At 56.8% G+C, this 21624-nt stretch overlaps 8 protein-coding genes across 8 annotated transcripts; 5 read left to right on the top strand and 3 right to left on the bottom strand.

Moving 5' to 3' along the window:
- Positions 1–59: 59 nt before the first annotated feature.
- On the top strand, positions 60–2316 carry SCHCODRAFT_02616240 (V-type ATPase). Its single transcript, XM_003034534.2, has 8 exons — positions 60–214; positions 276–303; positions 364–391; positions 440–710; positions 768–907; positions 956–1439; positions 1496–1813; positions 1865–2316. The coding sequence occupies exons 1-8, from the start codon at positions 157–159 to the stop codon at positions 2053–2055; spliced, it is 1518 nt and encodes a 505-aa protein (XP_003034580.2). The 5' UTR covers positions 60–156; the 3' UTR covers positions 2056–2316.
- SCHCODRAFT_02676465 (uncharacterized protein) lies at positions 2312–7808 on the bottom strand. Its single transcript, XM_003033945.2, has 7 exons — positions 6255–7808; positions 6168–6189; positions 5931–6035; positions 4441–5882; positions 4087–4142; positions 2478–3677; positions 2312–2364 (listed from the first exon to the last, which is right to left on the bottom strand). The coding sequence occupies exons 1-7, from the start codon at positions 7786–7788 to the stop codon at positions 2329–2331; spliced, it is 4395 nt and encodes a 1464-aa protein (XP_003033991.1). The 5' UTR covers positions 7789–7808; the 3' UTR covers positions 2312–2328.
- An 87-nt stretch (positions 7809–7895) lies between these two features.
- SCHCODRAFT_02616233 (uncharacterized protein) lies at positions 7896–8813 on the top strand. The gene is made up of 3 exons (XM_050344745.1): positions 7896–8265; positions 8326–8686; positions 8740–8813. The coding sequence occupies exons 1-2, from the start codon at positions 8043–8045 to the stop codon at positions 8619–8621; spliced, it is 519 nt and encodes a 172-aa protein (XP_050201803.1). The 5' UTR covers positions 7896–8042; the 3' UTR covers positions 8622–8686; positions 8740–8813.
- Positions 8814–9110: 297 nt separating this feature from the next.
- SCHCODRAFT_02664679 (uncharacterized protein) lies at positions 9111–9693 on the top strand (the record flags this gene model as incomplete). Its single annotated transcript, XM_050346535.1, has 4 exons — positions 9111–9247; positions 9370–9449; positions 9502–9594; positions 9644–9693. The coding sequence occupies 4 exons, from the start codon at positions 9111–9113 to the stop codon at positions 9691–9693; spliced, it is 360 nt and encodes a 119-aa protein (XP_050201802.1).
- Positions 9694–9752: 59 nt separating this feature from the next.
- On the top strand, positions 9753–11606 carry SCHCODRAFT_02616228 (uncharacterized protein). Its single transcript, XM_050344744.1, has 5 exons — positions 9753–9806; positions 9862–10287; positions 10343–10440; positions 10523–10615; positions 10667–11606. Exons 2-5 carry the CDS (start codon positions 10103–10105, stop codon positions 11155–11157), a joined length of 867 nt encoding a protein of 288 aa, XP_050201801.1. The 5' UTR covers positions 9753–9806; positions 9862–10102; the 3' UTR covers positions 11158–11606.
- Positions 11607–12145: 539 nt separating this feature from the next.
- On the bottom strand, positions 12146–13307 carry SCHCODRAFT_02616224 (Non-catalytic module family EXPN protein). The gene is made up of 4 exons (XM_003033944.2): positions 13047–13307; positions 12905–12993; positions 12736–12851; positions 12146–12683 (listed from the first exon to the last, which is right to left on the bottom strand). Exons 1-4 carry the CDS (start codon positions 13167–13169, stop codon positions 12604–12606), a joined length of 408 nt encoding a protein of 135 aa, XP_003033990.1. The 5' UTR covers positions 13170–13307; the 3' UTR covers positions 12146–12603.
- A 1216-nt stretch (positions 13308–14523) lies between these two features.
- Positions 14524–19808, top strand: SCHCODRAFT_02491675 (uncharacterized protein; the record flags this gene model as incomplete). The annotated part of the gene is made up of 21 exons (XM_050342951.1): positions 14524–14733; positions 15212–15268; positions 15321–15484; positions 15542–15686; positions 15742–15804; positions 15921–15965; positions 16016–16098; positions 16150–16232; positions 16360–16589; positions 16708–16893; positions 17004–17097; positions 17147–17223; positions 17283–17363; positions 17413–17533; positions 17596–17718; positions 17773–17940; positions 17998–18120; positions 18174–18264; positions 18728–18749; positions 18799–19022; positions 19076–19808. The coding sequence occupies 21 exons, from the start codon at positions 14524–14526 to the stop codon at positions 19806–19808; spliced, it is 3123 nt and encodes a 1040-aa protein (XP_050201800.1).
- SCHCODRAFT_02533549 (Metallo-dependent hydrolase) lies at positions 19556–21527 on the bottom strand. Its single transcript, XM_003033943.2, has 6 exons — positions 21438–21527; positions 21228–21363; positions 20962–21171; positions 20548–20905; positions 20068–20500; positions 19556–20015 (listed from the first exon to the last, which is right to left on the bottom strand). Exons 1-6 carry the CDS (start codon positions 21508–21510, stop codon positions 19837–19839), a joined length of 1389 nt encoding a protein of 462 aa, XP_003033989.1. The 5' UTR covers positions 21511–21527; the 3' UTR covers positions 19556–19836.
- Between the last annotated feature and the right edge of the window lie 97 nt (positions 21528–21624).

Here is a 21624-nt window from a genome sequence, read left to right as displayed (position 1 = left end):
AGCACGTGGAGCGCCTGTGGCCGTGGGAAATGACGAGCGCATTGAGCGCCCTGAGTCCCGCCGTCGTTCCCGACGTCGTGCACGCCTTTCCTTCCCCCTTCACCAACCAGCACGCCGAGCAAGATGGTCGCGGATCCACGCATGAGCGACGCCCAAATGGCAGCGATCAATGCTGCCGCGGTCACCAAGGAGTACCGCGTTCAGCCGCATCTCGGTCAGTGATCATGCATTCCCCGCGAAGCCGCGCATGTACTGACCGAAGGCGGGTTGTATAGACTACAGGACCGTGTCTGCGATCAACGGGTGAGTGCAACGGCAGTTGCAGGTATCGCTCAGTGGTAATGACTGTATGACGCCTCCTAGTCCGCTAGTTGTGCTGGACAATGTCAAGGTGCGTGGTATACTTTACAGAGTAGACAGTGTGCTGACGAAGCTCTAGTTCCCTTCCTACAATGAGATCGTGCAGCTCACGCTGCCGGATGGCTCCAAGCGCGGCGGACAAGTGCTTGAAGTGCAGGGGAAGAAGGCTATCGTTCAGGTCTTCGAGGGCACCTCTGGCGTCGATGTGAAGGCCACACACGTTGAGTTCACTGGACATAGCATGCGTCTCCCTGTCGCGGAGGACATGTTGGGTCGCATCTTCAACGGTTCCGGCAACCCCATCGACCAGGGCCCGAAGGTGTTCGCGGAGGATTACCTGGACATTAACGGTGCGTGTCGATCTCTAGTATGTGTGTTCACGTACTCATACAGTGCATACACTCCAGGCTCTCCCATCAACCCGTACTCTCGCATCTATCCCGAGGAGATGATTCAGACTGGCATCTCGACCATTGACACGATGAACTCCATTGCTCGTGGACAGAAGATCCCCATTTTCTCCGCCGCTGGACTCCCTCATAACGAGGTGCGTGCCCTGCCTCTTTTGCACTCATCTGCCTGACCCATCCTGTAGATTGCCGCGCAAATCGTGCGTCAAGCCGGCCTCGTCAAGCGCCCCGGCAACTCCAAGGGCATTCACGATGGCCACGAAGACAACTTCTCCGTCGTCTTCGCCGCCATGGGTGTCAACATGGAGACCGCGCGCTTCTTCAAGGAGGATTTCGAGTCGAACGGCTCCCTCGACCGTGTCACCCTCTTCCTCAACCTCGCGAACGACCCCACGATCGAGCGCATCATCACCCCCCGTCTCGCGCTTACGACCGCCGAGTACTACGCGTACCAGCTCGAGAAACACGTGCTTACCATCCTCACCGACATGTCCTCGTACGCCGACGCGCTGCGTGAGGTGTCCGCTGCGCGTGAGGAGGTGCCGGGTCGCAGAGGTTACCCGGGTTACATGTACACGGACTTGTCAACGATCTACGAGCGTGCTGGACGTGTTGAGGGCCGCAACGGCTCTATCACGCAGATCCCCATCTTGACCATGCCGAACGACGGTGCGTCTTTCTCACTTGTCACCTTGTGTAGCCCGACCTTGACACTCGCTTTGCAGATATCACGCATCCCATTCCTGACCTTACGGGCTACATCACGGAGGGCCAGATCTTCGTCGATCGCCAGCTGCACAACCGACAGATCTACCCGCCCATCAACGTCCTGCCCAGTCTCAGCCGTTTGATGAAGAGCGCCATCGGCGAGAAGCTCACCCGCGGCGACCATGGCGATGTGTCCAACCAGCTGTACGCGAAATACGCCATCGGCCGTGATGCAGCAGCCATGAAGGCCGTCGTCGGTGAAGAGGCGTTGTCGTCGGAGGACAAGCTCGCGCTCGAGTTCCTCGACAAGTTCGAGCGCAACTTCGTTGGGCAGGGTATGTTATCCGCCTGCCCATCCGCATCTTGAGCTTACCGTTCCTCGTTAGGCGCCTACGAGTCTCGGACAATCTTCGAGTCCCTTGACCTCGCCTGGTCCCTCCTGCGCATCTTCCCCAAAGAGCAGCTCAACCGCATCAACCCTAAGATCATCGCGGAGTACTACTCGCGCAAGGGCGCGCGGAAGGAGAAGGCGCCCGAGGAGGCGCCGGCGGAAGAGGAGAAGCTCATCGATGCTTGAAGCGGACCGCGTTGATGCGCAAGTCGTAACGCCTCGACATGCCTCTTATACGCCAGCAAATGCCCCTTTGTGCGTGCATGGTCGGGAGGACGGACGCAAGTAGCACTAGTGAATTTCCGCGCGATGTTGTCGTCATACCCTGTACGGATTCTAGCATTATTGATTACGAGCGTTCATGATCAAAGAACGGATGAAGAGGTCAATTGCTTTAGGTTGAATGGTGTCTAGGTACAAGATTAAAGAAACATTACGGAGAGTACACTCTGGACGTCATTAAAACTCATCGACTGGTGACACTGTCACCCGAAGCTCCAAGGAGGACAATCATTGTCAAGCTTACCCGGGAGTCGGTACCTTTCCTTGATCTGCGCCGCCGGCACTATAATCCCACCCACCGACCTGGGCGAGGCGCGAGAACGCACGAATTCCTTGTACGCTCTCGGTTGCTTGTCCTGATCAAGAGGGGCCCCACCAATGACCCCAAGCTTGAGCTTCGGTAGAAGAGGTAATGCGTCCGTATCGCCCATGAGGCGCTGGAAGAGCCGTCTGGGCGGCATATAGGACGAGAAACGAAGGGTTTCCAGGCCTTCGAGGACAACGAAGCACTCTGCAAGTACTTCGTGCGCTGGGCCACGATCCCACTCTTCTACGTGGACGGTGCGCACGTCGAGCAGGCGCAGATGCGTGGTTGTTGATGGCGTGCGGCGCAGATACCCTAGTAGCAGTGCCGGGATGTTTGCAGCGGGGCCATCGATGATCAGCTGCTCGAGGCTCGGCGCCGCGACGTACTGCAACAGGCCACCAGAATTATACTCGAGGTGCATTTTTCGAAGCGCTGGAAACTCAAGTGGTTCGTATGGTGCTGCGATATCGCCCGGGCCCTCGGGACTGTAGAAGGTTAATCTGAGCGTGATCAGCGTCTGGTGGCATTGCCGGAGGGGGATGAGGGTGTTGGATACATTCCCGAGGGAAATGCTCATGTTAAGGGTCGTTAAGGAGGCCATCGGGGGGATCGAAATCACGGAATCATACACGTCGAAAAGATCGAGGTGAAGCGACTCTATCCGCGAAGTATCCTTGATGAAGGCCAGGGGGTATACGCGTCCGGGTCGAGCGCGACCGAGGCAGGGTCTGACGCGCACATATTTGAGGTTGATCATATCGAAAGGCATCAGCCGCTCGAAGTCTTCATACATCCCCATTAGGATCACTGAATCGAGTTGAAATGCATGAGGGCGGATCTCCTTCATGAAGGTCAGAAAGGCAGTGGAGACGTCAGGCCCTTGCGCAAAAAGGGGGCACCCTTTGGCGAGAGGCACGTAGCGTTCCAGGTATGCCTTGATACGCCGTGTCGGGGAGGCGATGTATCTCCAGAGCTGAGGAGTCCCGTACGCGATCTGGCGCCACCGCCTACAGACGCAAGTGATGGTCGTGTCTAGCGTTGGGATGGGGTCGGGAAAGTACGGGCTTTGGAGGACCAGCTGGCAGAAGTGCAAAAATATCTCCCCAAGGATCTCTGGAGGCAGCCGATGCACGGGAACATTCGCACGAGCAGCAAGTCGCGCGGACCTTCGGCGAATGGGGGGCTCAGTTTCCGGAACTTGTTCGTCGTCGTGGGCGCGCTGTAGTAATATGACAGTCAGAGTTACGCTGGTATTCATAAGTTTGCGCGACGCGCCTTTCTCTTCAAGTTGTTTGCAACTTTGGGCATCGAAGGTTTCCGAGTTGACTTGACGACTCGGCTTTCAATCTGCTTGCCTCGGCCACTTGAGCCATGCAGTTTGTCGACGCCATCTAGCTGCTTCTTGTAGTGCTTGTTCATAGTCCGCTTCGAGTATCGCAGGTCGACAGACGATGTTGGTGGTCGAAGGTCAAGACTGAGATTCGCCGGCAATAAGCGAAGTTCCACGTGACTGAAACGTGACTAATATCAATGTTCAACAATTCAATTCTAATCGTTGTCACCTTGCTCGCCAGGTTTGTGGCCTGTCATCCTGGAAACCATTAGAACTTAGACCTGATGCTACGTACGGAATCCGCGGAGTACCTACCGAATATGGCGTCGGGCATCACGCCCACCCCTTTGTCTATCAGTCACATAGTACTTTCACGCCACAAGATCTCGGCGACACATGAATCCTCTGCGGCAACAGACCATGCAATAGCTGAGATAAACTTGAGTCACAAGCAGCGTGTGCAACCCTCGTAGGGTCCCAAACCTTCCCTAGTGATTACGAGCGTTTGAGTTGACTAGATGAAGAAGGCAAATGCTCTGCCATGATGGATGTGCGTTTCACAAAGGACCTATGGGTAAAGTATACGCTGATAGTTTTGGTCCCCGGGCAACACAAGCCAGTATAACGCGCCTTCCTGACTATCGGAGACAAGCAAGCGGCTGGCCGTTGAGCATGCGTGGTCTGCGCGTTGATCTGGACTCAATCGCCTTCCCAATCATTGCATGACAGCGCTTGTCAGGGCGGCGTCCATCCTTGATCACCAAATGTGTGAGGTTGGGAAGAAGCTCCAAGGACGCAGGCCGCCGACTAGTGCGCGTCAGCTCCTTCACGAAGAGGTAAAACTCGAGCGGTGGCCTTCCATATGGCCGACCCTTGTCCTCCAACTCGAAGCCCGTTAGATGCGGGAGACGACGCATGATGGGCAACATGTCGTCCACTCGGATTGCTCTGAGTGAGAGGTAGCGAAGTTCGGGGCAGCCAGAGGACCGGTCCAGAAGCTTCTCGAGGATGTCGGCGACGCTGATACATTGCCGGGCGACGTCGTCCGAGAGCACCAGACGCTGCAGCTTCGGCGCGCTAATGAGGGACAAGAAGTGGAGTCCGCCGCTTTCGAGCGAGATTTTCTGCAGGCAGGGGAAAGTCGTGATGGGCTGTGCGGGCGACAGGACGACCGGTGTATGCCCGTTCACCGAGCACTCTTGGAGGGTCTGGCTCAGGCTCATGACCGCTGAGAAGAGGTGACCATCTTTGCCCACCACTAATTCATCATACGTAATGAACAGATGGGTCAGACGCCAGGACGACGGTGTCTTGAAGTCGCGCAGCACGTATATCGTCTCGGCGTCTACGGCACGGAGGTTGGGTGCGTTCGCGAAGGCGAGGAGCTGCTTTTCCTCGTTTCTTCTTGATAGATCCTCGTTGTTCGTGCTGACTCTGAGTTCTTGGAGGGAAGGAAACGAGCGGCGAAAGAGCATTTTGTAAGCGCTCAACGGCATGTTGTCGAGATATGCACTCTTCCACCGAGAAGACAGGTCGCAAATAGCGGCCCACAGCTTCCTGCCTCTCCCTGTGAGGAAATAAGGGTGCACGTCGTCTCCTTCCAGGACAATCGTGACCGCAATCAGGCTCTGACCCGCTCTCGCTAGGTTGGCGTACGCACGCTCCTCGAATCCTGCATCTGGACAGCCGAGGCCGAGCGTGATGCAGATGTCCGACCAGAGTTCCGGCGTCTCGTGCGAAATCGAGCGCCAAAGGTGACAAAGTCGAGTGAAAGGGAACCGCTTGTCGTCAATATCGTAGTTCTCAGGGAAGAAAAGCTTGGCCTGGCAGAATATCTCCGACCACAGCTCTGACGGCAAGCGACGACAGGGAGAGAGAAGGGCGTTTCCGAGTGCCACTTCCCGACGAAGCTCGTGTTGACGTAGCGGGGGCTGGGAATGTTCGCTCGCAAGCTCTGCGTTGATGGCCTCGAGCTCGCGCACGCGTTTTGCGATGGCAGACGCTTCCCATGGACTTGGCGCGTAGTAGGTCCTATGCAGGTACAAGAAGTCATGGTTTTCGTATGTTCGCAGGTCTTCGGTGGCAGATTCTCTGCGTCAATGGGTCAGTAGTGAATGCGAGCTCGAATGAAGTGCGTACAACTTGGAAATGCCGTTCGTGTCGAGCGGAGAGGACGATGGTGGAGCCGGAGGTTGAGTATGCTGAGTATGCACCATAACTAGCAATGCAGCTTTCTCCAGTGACCTCGATGATGGTGGTTGTCAATGGCGGTCAGAACAAAAGTGATTGAGGCGCCGAACTTTCTGCAATGGTCATGTGACATAACGTTGATGTCCGCATTTGGAACAATGGCAAGTTGACTGGTTATAACCGTACAAACACAGCCCGATGCGCATTTCTATGTCAAGATTCATATTCACTCATGCTACGTATCGTGAGTCAATGTATATGTCCCAAAAAAACTTCTGTGCACCGGCTTAGACAGTAGCTGGCCGTCCCGTACATGGTACGCGTTGTCGTATACGAAGGTCATCAGAGTCTCGAGTCTCGTTCCGTCATTGAGTGTCCAACCGGACAACATCCGCGAAGCGCGCATCTCTAGCACAGCTGCTTGAAAGCCATCCCCGAAATTATCTTCATTATCATCATCCACCGTGTCCAACTCCAGATGTTGAAGCCCCGGGAGAACTCGCAAACTGCCATCGTACGGCCCAGCACGTGTCAGCAGCTGAACGAGCTCGATCGTGACGAGCGGGCCCAAGGATTCGCCTCCCTCCGTCTTGACGACGAGGCTCTGCACAGACGGCGGCAATGAGCGCACGCAATCCAGTACTGTGTGCACGTCCTCGTCGAGATGTATCAGACTGACCGAGCGCAGCTCGGTGCAGCCGCCCGACCTTTCAAGGAAGCCGCGAACGTGCGCAAGCTTGCTGTTGGAATACGTCTCCTTGAGCTCGATGGTCCGCAGCTTCGGCGCGCTGATCATGCGACAGAGCTTGACGCAGTTCCCACGCAGGAAGAGGTCCTCGAGGACAGGAAAGTGAATGTTGTTGTAGGACTGACTTTCCAATCCGAAGAACTTGCATGCGAATAGTTTGCACCACCGGAGCGTGCCAGCGCAAGCAGCAAGTGCGGGTATACAGGGTGCAAATGGCGCACTCCCCTCGTTCTCGATGGTGCGGTCGATCTCGAGGTGGGTAATCTGCGTCCAGGAAGGAGGGAACTGGAGAAGAGGGATGTTGTTGGAACACGCGAGGTATACTCTGCGAAGGCTCGGAGCGTCCTCGAAGGCCCGTATAGTCTCGTCAAAGGTATCGTCCTCCTCGTCCCACCAGATATTGAGGCGGAGCTCGCGCAAGATCGGATATGGGCGGCGTAGCTGGCCAACTGAGTCTGGGGTGATCATTCCGCAGATAGACGCCTTGTCCCAGCGATGCGACTGACCGCAGATGAGGGACAGTAATGGTTCTCGAATCGCCTCCGCATGATGAGCCAAGAGTTCCACGCGGAGAGGGGATTCCGCGGTGCGAGAGAGGCGAGTGAAGAGTTCGTCCTCAAAAGTCGCACGCTTGCGTCTGAATCGGTGGAGACTGGGCCACGCCGTCGGATAGATCCTAATGTGTGCCCAGAGAACAGCGGTTTGGGTCGCAACCTCGCGCCATGTGTAGCATACTTGCGTCAAGGTGCGGACGATCCTCGCATCATAGTGTTCCCATTCCACAAAGGACGCGTTCGAAGATGCGCAACAAAATATGCGCGACAGAAGTTCGAAAGGCAGGCGGCGAATGGGGGCGAGGAGAGCGCTGTGGATCTGGATTTGCGTGTGGACGGCGTTGCGCAAGGTGCCCGACTTCACTCGAGGTTCCGCCTCCTGCAACTCGCGCAGCTGCTCGGAGAGGATCACGGCGTCCTGAGTCGTAGGCGTGTATGTGCTCCGGTGCGTCTGCACGTTTCCGAGTTCCGCGGCGCGCTTGAGCAGATTCTCGACCGAGGACATGATGGGAGCGGACAAGCGCGAATCTGCCCTAGCGCGACATGTCACAGCTGCGTGTCACGTCCGGTCGGCCGACACGGCAGCAAGGAGCAAGTGATCTCCTGCTACCATCTGAATCTCCTCGAGGTGTCGAGAGTCTTAACCGCACCTTAGCGCTCACCAGGGCTGTGACTTAGGTCTATTCGTCGTATCGCTGTCCCTGGAATGTTGCCTCGAAATCGCCCATAGATTTTCTTGGTAGACTCGCAGGGCTTTCCATGGAGCAGTGGCTGCCAGCCGCCTGTAACTTCCGCGATACCCTGCTCAAGTTACGCGCCGCGCCTGTACATTTGCTGTCAGCCGCACGCGCGTATAGCTGCTCCCATTGCCACCGAGGCCGCAAGTCACAGGTCAAGTCGCCCGGGTCTCCTCCGCTCTTCCCTCGCGCATCTGTCGCAGAGGCCCTTGGTCTTCGGAGAAGAAAGTTCCCTGACTACCTTTGTATGAAAAATTTCACTGTTCTGCGCTAGCTCACACATAGTCTGGTTCGGGATTTTCTAGGCCGTCCGGAAAGAGGTCTTCCGTTTGTTCCTACCGTCACTAGCACTGGTAGCTATCTGTCCTCCCAGGCGTATACGACAAACATGTCTGTAGAACCCAACGCACCTTGCGTGCGCACCTCCGATCGAGGCCAGAATCAGCGTCAGCAGCACAGATGTGCCTCCATCTGCTATCGGGGAATGCGGGGATGCGTCCCACGAGACGGAGCTGCCGAGCAAGAGTCGCATCGCCATTCACCCAATACGCCTAGGGATCTTCACACCACCGCCCTCCCTGCCTTCCATCCGCACGCCTGACGCCTTGCCCGCGCATAATACCCGCGCTCTGCCGCGCGGAGAGCAGCGCGCGGGCTAGCCCTCCCGTGCGCTTCTTCCTCTGTCTTCAGCCTGTCCTCGGGGCCTGACATTTGGACAGACATGGAGGTGTGCAGCCTCTGCGTGCGGCGCCTTCGCGCAAATCCCACCGTGCTTTACCGGCGGCAGCTGGCCACACGACCGCGAGGGGCGCGGACGCGTCGCGTCATGCTGTCCTCGCGGCGCGTTGTGGCTGCTCGATGGGCTGGGAGTGAAGCTTGAGCTTGCGCGTCCTTGCCCAGCCCCTGAAGTGCTGCCGAGATGAACGGGCATCGCGTTCCGAATCCCCGTTTATTTTCGTACTAGTCCTTCGTATAAAAGCAGGCGCGTATCGCTGTTCTTCCTCAGTATCCCCCCTCTCATCTTCTCTTCTTCTCCGAGTCGACGCTTCTGTGCATACTTCCTCCGCACTTTTCTCTTCCCGCCGTCATCATGAACGCTATGCTCGCCACGCTGTTCTCCCTCGTCCTCGCTCTGTTCTCGTTAACCTCCGTGTGCCTTGCCGCACCCGCGGAAGTCTATGTTCCCCCTATCACGTACCCCCATGCAAAGACTGTCTGGAAAGTCGGGTGAGTACACCGTGTTATTCTGCTCCATCCTCGCTTCTGACGCTCTTCACAGCGAATATCACAATGTGACCTGGTATGTTGCCCCTCCGACCGCGCGTGGTTCATCGTTGACGCGTCGCTAGGGATGCTTCTTCCCCTCCTGAGCGTATCACCAACAAGGTGGGGTATATCTACCTACGTCACGCCGGCAAGATCGACCTCGGTGAGTGCCAATATCTACCACTATTAGAAGCACCTAACTTACAATCCTCCAGGTCATCCTCTCGCTGAGAACTTCGACATCCTCAAGGGTCACCAAGTTGTCAAGGTGCCCTCCGTCGCTCCTGGCAGCGACTACCAGCTTGTTTGTGCGTTACCATCTCTATGCCTATTCCATTGAAACTTACTCTCTGACAGTGATGGGCGACTCGGGTAACTGGAGCCCCAAGTTCAAGATCCACACATAAGTCCCTGTACAATATCAACGACTCTCGGTGCCATACGGACACTCCCCTACCATAATCTTCTGTTGCATGCCACGTTCGGACTTCACGCTGTACCATGGACTTCTCGCTACCTAGTACGGACTTTCTACTCTACCGATACTGTCATAATAATACCCTCGTCTGTATCAGTCTCAAATCACTTTCAATGTCCCTGTACGCCTCCCAATTTGTCATTGTGCCATACTTCTGCGTGCACGCCGACGAAGTTCAACCGTGGGAAGTGCTGCGGGCCGGGGCCCTTAATTGACATCAGCACGTGGGGCTCCGTCAATCAATATAAAGTGGCCGCGGACATGGGAATCGCTCGACGGCTTGCCTCCCGCGTTCGTCAGTCCACGTCGTTGTTCCCATCTTACGACGTTTCCTCACCATGTACGCCTTCACGACTGTTCTTTCGGCCGTCTCTGCGCTCGTCGTGAGCGTTCGCGCGGCGCCCATGCTCATGGCGCCACTCGCGGCGGTTCAACTCACGGGACGCGACGTCGTCGCGCCTCCCATCACGTCCCCGAATGCGTCGACGACATGGAACGTTGGGGAGACGGTGACGGTCACTTGGTGCGTGGTCCGAGCTGTGTTGAAGGTCGTGCAGTATGTTAAACGTCCTGCGCAGGGATACGTCGGACCTGCCTCCTGAGTCGCAGATAACGAACAAGGAGGGGAAGATTGTGCTGGGGTACCAGACCGAGGATAGCATGCACCTTCAGTATGGTGCGTACTGCCCGCCTGCACGCTCCCATGGGGCCTTGCCAGCGCATGCATACTGCATCAGGTGGCTGATCGAAGCTTGCAGATAACCCACTGGCGCAGGGCTTCTCCATCACGCTGGGGTCGTACAACGTCACGGTACCGGATGTGGAGGAGCGCTCGGACTATATCATCGTTCGTGAGTGGTGCTTTTGTATGTGGTCCTGGACGTATACTGACAGATTATCAGTCTTCGGTGACTCCGGCAACTCGAGTCCCAAGTTCACGATCACTGGTGGTTTCTCGCCCGGCAGCTCGTCTGTTGCGCCCACTACGACCGCGAATGAGGCCAGGGAGACGACTGCATCGGACGAAGTCACTGCTCTGACGAGCATCATCTCGACGCCCATCCCCATCACTGGCACGAAGTCGCTCTCCTCTGCTGCGAACATTCCCTCCGGCACTATCGTGACGGAGACGTCAGTTGCCCAAGCCACCACCGCCGAGACTGTCACCCAGTCCGACGTTACGACGACCGAGTCTTCCTCGCCCTCGTCAACCTCAGCGTCCTCCGCCGCATCTTCGTCGTCTTCAGAGTCCTCAAGTTCTGCCAATGCGAGTGGAACCTCCGCGGCAGCGGACTCCGAGCCCTCCAATGGCGCGTTGCGAATGTTGCCCGGTAGCACGTCCACGGCGTCCTCGCTGTGCGCTGCGACCATCCTGTTCGCCCTTGTCTTCTAACGAGGACAAGTCGATTGTTATGCGCTCACGACACACGCTCTCCCATCGACAATCTACTATCCGCAATGAATAGGCGCCGAGCCTACGTTGCTTCATGCACGAGCTCATGTTACTTTTCTCCGCAAGCTCGTTGCTTGCCCGCAATGTAGCCCCCCCTTCACTGCGTGGGCCTACGTTGCTTTCTTGCACGGCATACGTTGTTTCCTTCGTGGAACCGCTTTGCTCTCTCCGGACTAACGTCCGCATGTCCACCCATCTACGATAACTCATCTACAACACCATTAGTGTATGCGCGTACTAACCACGCGCATCGTCATGTTTTACGACTAGGCATATCATCTACGACCCAGTGACATTTGTCTGGTCTCCATAGCTAACCAAGAACACTTAACCACTTCATGTATAGTACTAGTAGGACGATTCGGAATGCAATGCATCTAGTTTTGGAAGGTGCCGGTGTTGATCATCTCGCCGTTGCCGCACTGCAAGCAGTCACCCTTGGCGGGGACGAATCGAGTTCTGCTACTTCCAAGCGCCTGTACTTGTTTACCCTGTTCGTATTTGCAGAGATGCAGGTACAGAGTGTGTTAAGGAGAGGACTACGCTTGCGACTGCTGCAGTAGAAGCCTATAGCGCAGTAGGCTCCACCCCCGAGCATTTGGCGAATAAGTTGTAGGCGCCTGAGGGCGTTTGTCACGTGGATTCCCACGCAACTCACGCTCGCGCGCGTTGGGCACGCGCAAGTCGAAGCCGCCGCCCTCGCGCCTGCCGCCTCAGCGCTGCCTGCCTGCCGACCCCGCGACCTCGAGCACTAGGCTCCTCCCTATCCTCCCCATCAGTCTTCGACATGATAGATGCAGTCCAAGAGCTGTCCGCGAGCCCTCAAGCGACGAGCCTGGCTCGTAATCGCGCAAAGGACGGGTCGCGATTAGACCGAACTTGCAAGTGAAGACACGATCGCGCCGGAATGAAGACGAAAGACTTTTTGATACACGTAAGACCCAAACGAATACAGCATACTCTATGTTATGTATGAGCCCATTGACATCTCGACGTGCCGGTCATCGATATGTGCGTAAAACTGCCCAGCGGCTGTCGAAGCCGCCGCCCGTACGTACAACGCGAAGTATAAGGAAGTACACGGGATAAGGAAACCATATAAGTAAAGGACAGCTCGTATAAGGTAAAGGACAGCCCGTAAGAGGTAGATGACGCCGGTCAGAGGGAGAGGACAGCATGAGATATCGATACAACAGGGGCCCACCAGAGACCCAGGACCATTTCTTCTTTGATACAAATTCTATAGGTTGTCGGAGGTGGATGCCCAGAGGTCAAACGAGCGAGCGGGGGGCATCGCGTGAACGAGTGGGCACCGGCGCAGTACCGCGGCGCCTGCGCACCGGGCGCGAGCGGTCAGGTTGTGGGCCGGCGAGCGCGCGGACGCGCTTAGTTGAGGAAGTGCCACGAGGACTGGAGAACGCCGTCGTCGAGGCTGCCGAGCGCCTGGAAGAGGGCGGGCGAGAGGTCTGCGAGAGGGTAAGCGCCGAGCGTAAGAAGCTAGAAGGCGGGAACACGTACCAAGGTCGTCGTAGCCGCAGCCGGGGCAGCTGTCGCGGACCTGCCCGGTGGCCATCTTGCCGTTGGCGGTGTTCTTGATCTTGATCCATTGGTTGCAGTTGCCGCCGTTGTTGTTGCTGGAATGCATGTTAGCGCTGATGCAGGGGAACAAAGGCGGAGATGAACGTACTCATAGCGGTCCTTCGAGATGGCGATGACCATGTCGCTCTCGGTGTCGTAGTTGCCGCAGTTACCCAGACCCGGGGTGTACCAGGTGAGCTGAGGGGATTGTTAGTACGACGAGGGATAGCGGTTTCAGACAAGATACTCACCCTGCCCTTGTGGTGCACGATGCGCTTGTCGACCTCGGACGCCTCCGCGATGGGAGCGCCGAAGGAGACCGCCAGGAAGGCGAAGAAGGAGACGAGGAAGAGGATAGCGCGGGTCATGGCCATTGTTGTCGCCGGGGTAATGTGTGAAGTGCAGAAGATAGAGTCGAGATTAAGAGTCGAGAGGATGATCTGCGAGAACCGGGCGAACAGCAGGTGGTAGGGGTGCGGGAGTGGGAGGCAACTCGGCGAGGTAGACTGGCCTGTTCGCCCACCCTTTTATACGCGAACGGCATTCCGATTAAATTTTAACGTACCGCGCGCTAAGCGCGAGGCCACGCAGAAGTAATGACCCCTGGCGACGAACAGCCACCGCCAGCAAGGCTGCATTCGTCGAGATCTGGGGGACCGCGCGCGAAAAGAGGGTGCGGGCGTGCTCCGAGGCGGACTCCGAGATGCAGATCGTCACAGAAGGCCCGGGCCTTGAGCGCGGAATGAGGTATTGGCTTGGGGGACAAAGGGCGACAGACCGCATGGAGGGGCATCCGGGGGTGCAAGAGAGGAATAAGGTACGTTCCGCGCGGGACCGAAAATTGAGTGTGACCGGTGGGTGGTGGGAGCTGCGCGCCTGGGGGGCTTTAGGAACGCCCGAATATGTCCGGAGCGCATATTGACCTTGCTTTCGCCCGCGTGTTGCCCGAAAGGGATGAAGGTGGTGGTGAATCCGAGGCCCCCCATGTGATCTTATCACATCTAATCAGGGGGTGGCGCGTTCACATCCGCGGCTCGAGAGTGACAGTGTGCAGTAAAGGTGCACCGCCCTGCCGAAGACAACGCGGAATAGACGTGATTCTGTGACACGGAAACAGAATAAGCGCGTAGATTCCGTCCCGATCTTGTCTCGGGTGGCGGCGTGGTAGCACGCGGCTACTGCCCGGACCTGACTTGGCTATAAGTTTTCAGTACCCTTTAAAGTATTGCAAAGGGTGGTCCTAAATGCTTACTCGGAGTGGTCAATAGCCGAGGCCTACCACGTCGTAGAGTATGCTAGACGCTGAGGGCCCACGGGAGGCCAAGGCTCCGGGCCTCGTCGGTGGGTGTACGACCGGAGAAGCGCTCAAGGACGAGCGTGCTCGTGAGATGGCGTAAAATTGCCTGACTGCAAAGCTGGAAGGGGGGCGAGGAGCGGCATTCTGGTGGCATCCTCAGCAGATGTCAATTGAACCATGCAATTGGTTGCGTAAGAAAAACTGCGGACGGCATTCGTCAATAACTCGCGGCGCACACAAGGCGGACGGAAATGAATCATAAATGACTCACGCCTTGTTGCACGACATACAGAGGTCGGCATGTCGAGCAGGGTAGAGGGCATTTCTGCGAATGAGGGTACAATTCTGACAAGATGCGGCGCTTGCGGGAACGAGCGGAGCTTGGGTACCTGCGAGTCCATGTGGACGATGAGCGCACAGAGGCCTCACCGATGAGAATTTTCATTGTAGGCGCAGCCAAGGAGGTTATGAGCAATTGCGGGGAAGAGAAGGGAAGAGACGAAGGCTCGCTCGCAATGCTGCATATTGCTCTCGCTCGTATAGCACGCTCGTCCAGCGCTACCACCAGCCCTTCGCTGACCTTCGATGCCGCGCCGCCTACCGCTGCCGTACCCGAATTCACACCGAATCCCGACGGCGAGGTCGGCTTTCAGTAAAATTTCGCCTCGTTGAACACACGATGTGATCCTTGCCAAACGCTCTCGGTCCACTTGGCGCATGTCAGAGTCGAGGAATTTCTGTCGTAAGAGCCCCATCCTCAGATGACAAGTGGAAAAATCGGAGGTTGCTTTGAGGCGGAAAAAATGAGGGTTGGAGAGCGTTCGATTCGGTGACGAATACCTTCCCGATTAGGCAAGGGGCATGCAAATCACGTGCCCAAGGCCGGACCTCGCACGGCAACCAATCGCATCGCCGGGGCTGTGCGCTCGACGCCGCCGTCCTCCAACTGCCAACCAGCCTCGAGTTTGTGGCCTCACCTTGGGCATCGAGACCAAGAGGAACAGTAACGAGATAATTGTGTGTCTACTGAGCAAGGATGGCGAGCTTCGGACAGTCTCTTCCAGTTGAGATCCGTCTCCGATAATGTTCGACATCCCGTGACTTACACCCACAACTCAGGACCAAGTCGAGCGGATATCGGGATTGTTTAATTCGCACCTGATACTCGTGGACGATGTGAGGACGACAGATATCACCTGGATCGTGGCCTAACACGCCACCCTGCTAGGTTCGCGAACTATACAAGGAACGTGTCGCACTCGAGCGTGACTATGCCGCAAAGCTGCAGGTCCTCACGAAGAAAGCCGCGGACAAGAAGGCCAAAACGGAGACAGCTGTTGTCATCGGGGATGATCCCACCAAGGCCTGGGATGAGCGAACGATGCGCCAAAGGTATAGCCCTCATCGACCGCATGACGGAGATCAGCCTCTAACGCCTGCCGGATGAAGCACGCTGAACACGGCTTACGATGCTCTCATCAAGTCGTTGACGGATGCCGCGCAGGATCATGTCAACATCGCAGACGCGGTGTCCACGCAGGTCATTGAGGTGCTCAAGGGCCTTGAGCGCAAGAACGAGGAGAGCATGAAGAAGGTAAGACTGGCTCCTCCCATTCAGTACGCCACTGATTCTCATTGGAACCCAACAGGAAATGGCGTTTTACCAGAAACTTTTGGCTGACAGAGACCGCACCTACAACGACAGGATCAAGGTAAGAATGAAGGTACAAGACTAGTTGACGCTCGCTCATCGCTGTGTTGTCTTAGAACAAGAACAAGGTATGAGATCGCGTTACCGGGGTGTTTCTCGTTCTCATTGTTATCGAAGTACGACGAAGAATGCGGGGAAGTCGACGTTCACAGGCAGAAGCAGGTGAACTATGATTATTGGCATTGGAGGAAGCAAAACTGATGTGACTGCAGGGTCGTGCACAAGACGACAAGCATGCAGAGCGGGCCGCACGACAAGCGGACCAGCAGCGCGTGGACATGCTGAACAGCAAGAAGTAGGGGCGGCTAGATATATTGACACCACCCCAAACGCTAACGCTGCCCAGCAATTACCTGATCGCAACCGCCGTGGCCAACAGAGCAAAGGCCAAATTCTTCGAAGAAGATCTGCCCAGCCTCGAAGACGTGAGTCTCCACCAAACGCACCCCCCTTCGCCGCTCATCGTCATCCCATTCACCGCTAATCAACTTCCACAGGTCTTCCGTAGGTCCACCGCTCGACAGGCGCCCAGCACCCTCGGCTCACTCCCCAACAGAAGGGCTGCTAACGCGCCTGGTGCAGCGCTTCTCCAAGATACTGCTGCACGCGCAGGCGCTCGAATCGGCGCACCTCGACACGCTCAAGGGCCGCGTGGGCGCCGTCGAGGCCGCGTTCAATGCAGTGGACACAGGCGCGGACCAGCAGCTCTTCATCGAGTATAATATCCGGCCCTTCGCGGCGCCACCTGACTTCAAGTTCGAGCCGTGCACGAACTATTACGACACGGTAAGTAGTGCGCCTGTAAAGCTGCAGACACGCCCCGCGCGTGATGGGCGCTCGGTACCGGCGTGGGGTGTCGCGGTTAGCGCTCGCATGGGTCTTTGAGCTCACATGGGTTTGGCAGGACGAGATGAGCGTGGAGGAGCAGCCCAAGATATACCTGCAGAACAAGCTCGTGCGCAGCCGCGGCAAGCTGGCGGAGGTGGACGCGGTCGTGGACGCGAAGCGCCGGGAGGCGCAGAAACTGCGCGACCTGGTCGGCGCGTATAGCGCTGATCATTCGCTGGGTAATATCGATGATATATCTGATGTACGTGTTTCCTCTTCATATGCGTCTCAGCATCCCTCTCTCTATCTTTGTCCTCATCTTTCTTTGAGTGTGCATTTGTTACGTCTTGTTAAACCTCGCTCTCATTTCAGAATTACTTGGAGGCCTATCATCAGCTCGTGTTCTTCTCGACATCGCAGGCGATCCTTAATACTGAGGTGGACACAATTGTCGCCGCCGTCGGGAGTACGTGTGTGACATAACTCTGTGTCGTCGAAGTTAATGACGCGGGCAGACGATACTGGCGCTATGCAACCTCACACGTTCAAGAGCTCGTCATTCTCTATTCCAACTCAGTGCGGCTATTGCAAGGTGGGTATAGAGCACTCTTCTGTTGTCGTCATCCCTTCTCACTGATTCCCGAATTGCAGTCGTCTATTTGGGGTCTTAGCAAGCAAGGGAAGACGTGCAAGGCGTGCGGCTTGTCGGTACACGCTAAGTGCGAATTGAAGGTATGATTGTTGGCCGGCTTAGCCTGACATACGCTCATCTGCGACACAGGTACCCTCGGACTGTTCCGGGTCCAAAGGCGCCCGGCAATCCACCCTGGGTCGCTCCCCGACGTCGTCGTCCCAGGCCAGCGCCTCATCGCGCACCAGTGTGGCATCGCGGGCGAGCAAGAGTACGTATTCGCCCTAATATGGCCTGTCGCGCACTCATAGCGATGTCATCTATCACTATCAGTGCCACCACCCGAGTCTCCGTCTTCATTCGTGCGGACGGAAGAGACGTACGAGGAGTCGTACCCCACCGCGCGCGTCGTGTTCGACTTCACGCCCTCCTCGGAGTTTGAGTTGGCTGTGAGGGGTAAGTGCTAGTGTTTGGCGATGGTACGTTCGTTCCTTGCTTATGACCTGACAGAGGGGACCTTGGTTAGCGTCGTAGAGCCGGATGATGGGTCTGGATGGGTCAAGGTTGCGGATGGGAGCGGGAAGTCGGGCCTTGTGCCGGCTTCTTATATCGAGGCGGCCGAGGAGGAGGAGGTGGCGACGCCTGCCGCTCAGCAGCATTACGGGTCCGGCAAATATGGTCAGTGAATTTTGCCCTTGCTTCGCCACTACGGTCTGTATCTCATGCGTTGCTCAGTCCGAGCCATCTACGATTATCAGGCTGGCGGCTCGGACGAGCTTCCGCTCGAGGACGGCGAGCTTTACGAGCTCTCTAGCGGACCATCCGGCGGTCAGAACTACGGTGACGGATGGTGGGAAGGTAACTGGGATTCCGGGCCTTTGTCGCTGCATAGTACTGAGCCTCGTCTTCAGGCTTTGATGCGAAAGGACGCAAGGGTATATTCCCGAGCAACTACGTGAGTCGAATCTTGCCTTCAAAGCGGGATCATTCTGATCTCGAAATGTAGGTCGAGCTGATGTAACCGCCATCCCGACTCGAGGCGACGAATGCCGTTGAAATTGCGCACGCTATATCGTATGCATGGCGAGCATCCGAAGACCAAGGGTCAGGATAGACACTCAGAATACCCAATTGTAACCTCCATGACTCACTATGTAGGGTCTGTATATCACAACATTCTGATTGATGCTTCTATGGTTAATGACGCACCGAGGAAGTAGTGATGCCAGATATGGACACAAACAGATGCGTCCATTGTTCTTGTCGGCTTATCCGCAACCACCATCATCCTCGACATCCTCCCCGTCTTTTGCCATTTACGAGCTACTGGCACCCTCTTTGCGTCAAGGACTGCCTTGGTGCCTTACATCTACCGAGACAGAAGAACGAAATTGCACGCACGAACAGCGACGCGCTCACGTGTATCTCCCAACGCCATGTCCGATGTTGAATCGCGTCTTCTCAGTGGGATCTTCACGAAGGGGGAGGTACGTGGTGAATAGCTTGAGATGGACCACAGCTCAAAACATCGTGCAGCCATATTTCGAGGACGGCAACCTTATCCTAGCAACTCACGACACGCCCACCCTGTTCAAAGTCCACCGAGGCGTCCTCGCTCGACATTCCGAAGTCTTTCAAGATATGTTCGCCTTCCCGCCGGCGCAGTACGAAGCTGAAATGCTGGACGGTTGCCAGGTCGTCGTCATGCACGACTTGCCGCTCGAGCTGGGCCATCTGATCAAGGCGTTGTACGACGGCCCGTACGTGTTCTGCACACCCACATCCAAACGCGCGCGCTCATGTTCCCCGGTAGACACTTCGGCAACGACTCTGTCGCCGACTTCCTCTACCTGGCAGGCATACTTCGTCTCGCGACAAAGTACTTCATCGGGCACCTGCGCTTTAGCGCCATTCGACATCTGGTCCAAACCTGGGCCACCACACTGAAGGGTCACGACGATATGGTCGAGACGGCCCTCCACGCTCCGATCGTCGACAACATCTCGTACCCCTACGCGCACCCACTTCTTGTCCTCAACCTCTGTCACGAAGTCAACGTGCGCATCGTTCTGCCCTCAGCGCTGTACTTCCTCTCACTCTACCGCCTCGACGACATCATGTCCGGAGAGCACCCAAAGCTCGCGGCGGTCGCCGAGCACCCGTCGAAGCCCTCGGCGGAGTTCTTCCACTACAAGGAGTACGCACTCATCCTGCAGTTCCGGATTGACATCATCCTAGACTTCGTCCGCCGTTTCTGCTCGCAACACACGGTAGCGCCAGACTGCCGCCAATCGACCGTCTGTCAACGTGCGCTAAACAGGCTCGCATCGCGATTATCGCGCTCATGGACGATGCGAACCGGCCCTTTCCACTACATGAAGCAAGCCGTGACCGAGTTCTCCGAGGACAGCTCGACATGTACGTCCTGCAAGCGGAGGTTCCAGCAGGAGGTGCAGGAGCACCGCGAGCAGCTATGGAAAGAGCTACCCCTCAAATGCTGTCTACCTTCGTGGGAGCAGCTAGAGGCAGAGGAGCTATCCCCATAGCAATGGCGGGCGCATTCCGCCTCTTTGTCTATGCTACCAGGGACCTCCCTTGCACATACATGGCTACCCTATTCCTCGCGTCGCCCAGGCACCACCACTTCTCGATCATCTCCTCTGAAAGGAAGCGCGGCGCCGCCGGATCCAGCTCGAGGTCGAAGAAGTCGAGTGCTCCGACGCCCACTCCACTATCCCCGTCATATAGCCGTACTACGCAATATCAAGATCTACCTTAGGCCCGCATAATTGGAATACCACTCACTTCGTTGAACATCGAACGGCGCGCCCACGACGAACGAGCCCGTGCCCTGCGGCAGGTCGAGCGCGATGGCTCCTCCGCGCGTCGCGAGGTATAACGCTTCTTTCCAATTGATGGCCAGGTTGGGGTCTTGAGCTTCGGCTTGCTTGTCTTGCTGCTGGATGATGCGCTCACCCTCACGCATGCGGGACACGATGACGGCCTGCCGCATGGCGTGCATGAGGTCAAGCGCGTACCCGCCCGCGACGTCGCTGCCCAGGCCGATCTTCACACCGCGGTTAAGGGCCTCGCGCAGGCGGAATGGGCGCGCGGAGAAGTATGCGTTGCTGAGCGGGCAATGGGCGACGGCTGAGCCGCGCGCCTGCAGCAAATCCAGGTCCGGCGGGTCGAGGAACGTGCAGTGAGCCTGGACGGTTCGTGAGGTCAATAAGCCATGCTAAAAAGGCACGTCAGCGGACGCATCTTGATGTACGCGTTTGTTACCTTATCGAACACTTCGATATCCTCCATGCCCCGCTCAGCCCGCACCCACTCGACCTGGTCGTGCGCCTCGGCAAGATGGCTCTGCACTCGAACCTCGCGCTCTTTCGCCAGCGCGCCGAGCCCATCTAGCAGCACCGGAGAACACGTCGGCACGAAGCGGGGCGTAATGACCGGGGCGACATTTGGACCCGTCCCTTCCTTGTTGATATCCTCGCATCGGTCGATGAACCCGCGCGCGGCGGCGAGGGCTTCGTCGGAGGATGCCTCGACGTATGTCTTGCGTGAGGAGATGTCCATGGAGAGCTTGCCTACGAAGGCCCGCAAGCCCGCTTCGCGCATCGCTTGTGCGAGGATAATGCTGGGCGTGGGCATTGTTAGCTCGTGTATCGCATTACTTACAGCCACGTAGCTGACTTGGTCTCCGCCTTTATCGTGCCAAACAACAACGCTGCGCCTGTCCCGCATTCAATGAGACGCTGTGTTAGGCGCTTGTATACAGCGCGGGCGAGCTTCGGGTCAGCGTCCAGGCGTTCCTCGGCCTTGTATGTGTACTTGTCGAGCCATTCCATGAGTGGGAGGTCCAAGCCATTGCCGGCGTATAGATACTGTGGGGCGTGAAGGTGTCTTTGAGAACGCTTATCAGGCGTTAGAACACTATCACATCTAAAAGGGCTACTGACAGGTCATTGAAGGCGGGGAGCAGAAATTCGCCGTCTTTGAGGTTGACAAGCTGGTCTTTCTGAGAGTGCAACAGCCTGAGGGACTGTTCATGGGCCGCATGCCCTATGTATGCGATGAAGCCTTCCTCGTTGACCTCTGATATCGTGAAGTGAGTACCGCATTAGACTGGCAAGACGGATTCAGGAAGCTGTCAATGGGCTGAGGCTTACGCAGGACGTGGTCGCGCAGTATTTCTAGAGAGTCAAGGCTTGGGAAATGGACGAAGGTCCCACGGAAGAGCATGTCAACTTGAACAGGAGGTGGACAAGATTGAATGACTTGCCATATCGGATAACAATAGCACTCGAAATGGCACGTGGAAGCCTTTCCCACGGTGCGCTAGCTATTCACCAGTCA

This window comes from Schizophyllum commune (genome assembly GCF_000143185.2).
Source record: "Schizophyllum commune H4-8 unplaced genomic scaffold SCHCOscaffold_3, whole genome shotgun sequence".
NCBI lineage: Eukaryota > Fungi > Basidiomycota > Agaricomycetes > Agaricales > Schizophyllaceae > Schizophyllum > Schizophyllum commune.
Note: the sequence above shows the minus strand (reverse complement) of the source record. Positions and strands in the feature narration are given on the sequence as shown.

What these genes read in the sequence shown, in the direction of transcription:
- SCHCODRAFT_02616240 (XM_003034534.2), top strand. Translation starts at nt 157, where the DNA reads ATGGCAGCGATCAATGCTGCCGCGGTCACCAAGGAGTACCGCGTTCAG. An exon ending in CCGCGTTCAGCCGCATCTCG is followed by an intron (nt 215 to 275) that starts GTCAGTGATCAT and finishes CGGGTTGTATAG; the next exon opens with ACTACAGGACCGTGTCTGCG. An exon ending in CTTGACCATGCCGAACGACG is followed by an intron (nt 1,440 to 1,495) that starts GTGCGTCTTTCT and finishes CTCGCTTTGCAG; the next exon opens with ATATCACGCATCCCATTCCT.
- SCHCODRAFT_02676465 (XM_003033945.2), bottom strand. Translation starts at nt 7,788, where the DNA reads ATGTCCTCGGTCGAGAATCTGCTCAAGCGCGCCGCGGAACTCGGAAAC. An exon ending in ATGCGCATCGGGCTGTGTTT is followed by an intron (nt 6,036 to 6,167) that starts GTACGGTTATAA and finishes ACCATCATCGAG; the next exon opens with GTCACTGGAGAAAGCTGCAT. An exon ending in GTAGGTACTCCGCGGATTCC is followed by an intron (nt 3,678 to 4,086) that starts GTACGTAGCATC and finishes ATATTACTACAG; the next exon opens with CGCGCCCACGACGACGAACA.
- SCHCODRAFT_02616233 (XM_050344745.1), top strand. Translation starts at nt 8,043, where the DNA reads ATGGAGCAGTGGCTGCCAGCCGCCTGTAACTTCCGCGATACCCTGCTC. An exon ending in AAAGTTCCCTGACTACCTTT is followed by an intron (nt 8,266 to 8,325) that starts GTATGAAAAATT and finishes GGGATTTTCTAG; the next exon opens with GCCGTCCGGAAAGAGGTCTT.
- SCHCODRAFT_02616228 (XM_050344744.1), top strand. Translation starts at nt 10,103, where the DNA reads ATGTACGCCTTCACGACTGTTCTTTCGGCCGTCTCTGCGCTCGTCGTG. An exon ending in GAGACGGTGACGGTCACTTG is followed by an intron (nt 10,288 to 10,342) that starts GTGCGTGGTCCG and finishes CGTCCTGCGCAG; the next exon opens with GGATACGTCGGACCTGCCTC. An exon ending in CTCGGACTATATCATCGTTC is followed by an intron (nt 10,616 to 10,666) that starts GTGAGTGGTGCT and finishes ACAGATTATCAG; the next exon opens with TCTTCGGTGACTCCGGCAAC.
- SCHCODRAFT_02616224 (XM_003033944.2), bottom strand. Translation starts at nt 13,169, where the DNA reads ATGGCCATGACCCGCGCTATCCTCTTCCTCGTCTCCTTCTTCGCCTTC. An exon ending in TCGTGCACCACAAGGGCAGG is followed by an intron (nt 12,994 to 13,046) that starts GTGAGTATCTTG and finishes CAATCCCCTCAG; the next exon opens with CTCACCTGGTACACCCCGGG. An exon ending in CTGCGGCTACGACGACCTTG is followed by an intron (nt 12,684 to 12,735) that starts GTACGTGTTCCC and finishes ACCCTCTCGCAG; the next exon opens with ACCTCTCGCCCGCCCTCTTC.
- SCHCODRAFT_02533549 (XM_003033943.2), bottom strand. Translation starts at nt 21,510, where the DNA reads ATGCTCTTCCGTGGGACCTTCGTCCATTTCCCAAGCCTTGACTCTCTA. An exon ending in CTCCCCGCCTTCAATGACCT is followed by an intron (nt 21,172 to 21,227) that starts GTCAGTAGCCCT and finishes GCGTTCTCAAAG; the next exon opens with ACACCTTCACGCCCCACAGT. An exon ending in ATATCGAAGTGTTCGATAAG is followed by an intron (nt 20,501 to 20,547) that starts GTAACAAACGCG and finishes GTGCCTTTTTAG; the next exon opens with CATGGCTTATTGACCTCACG.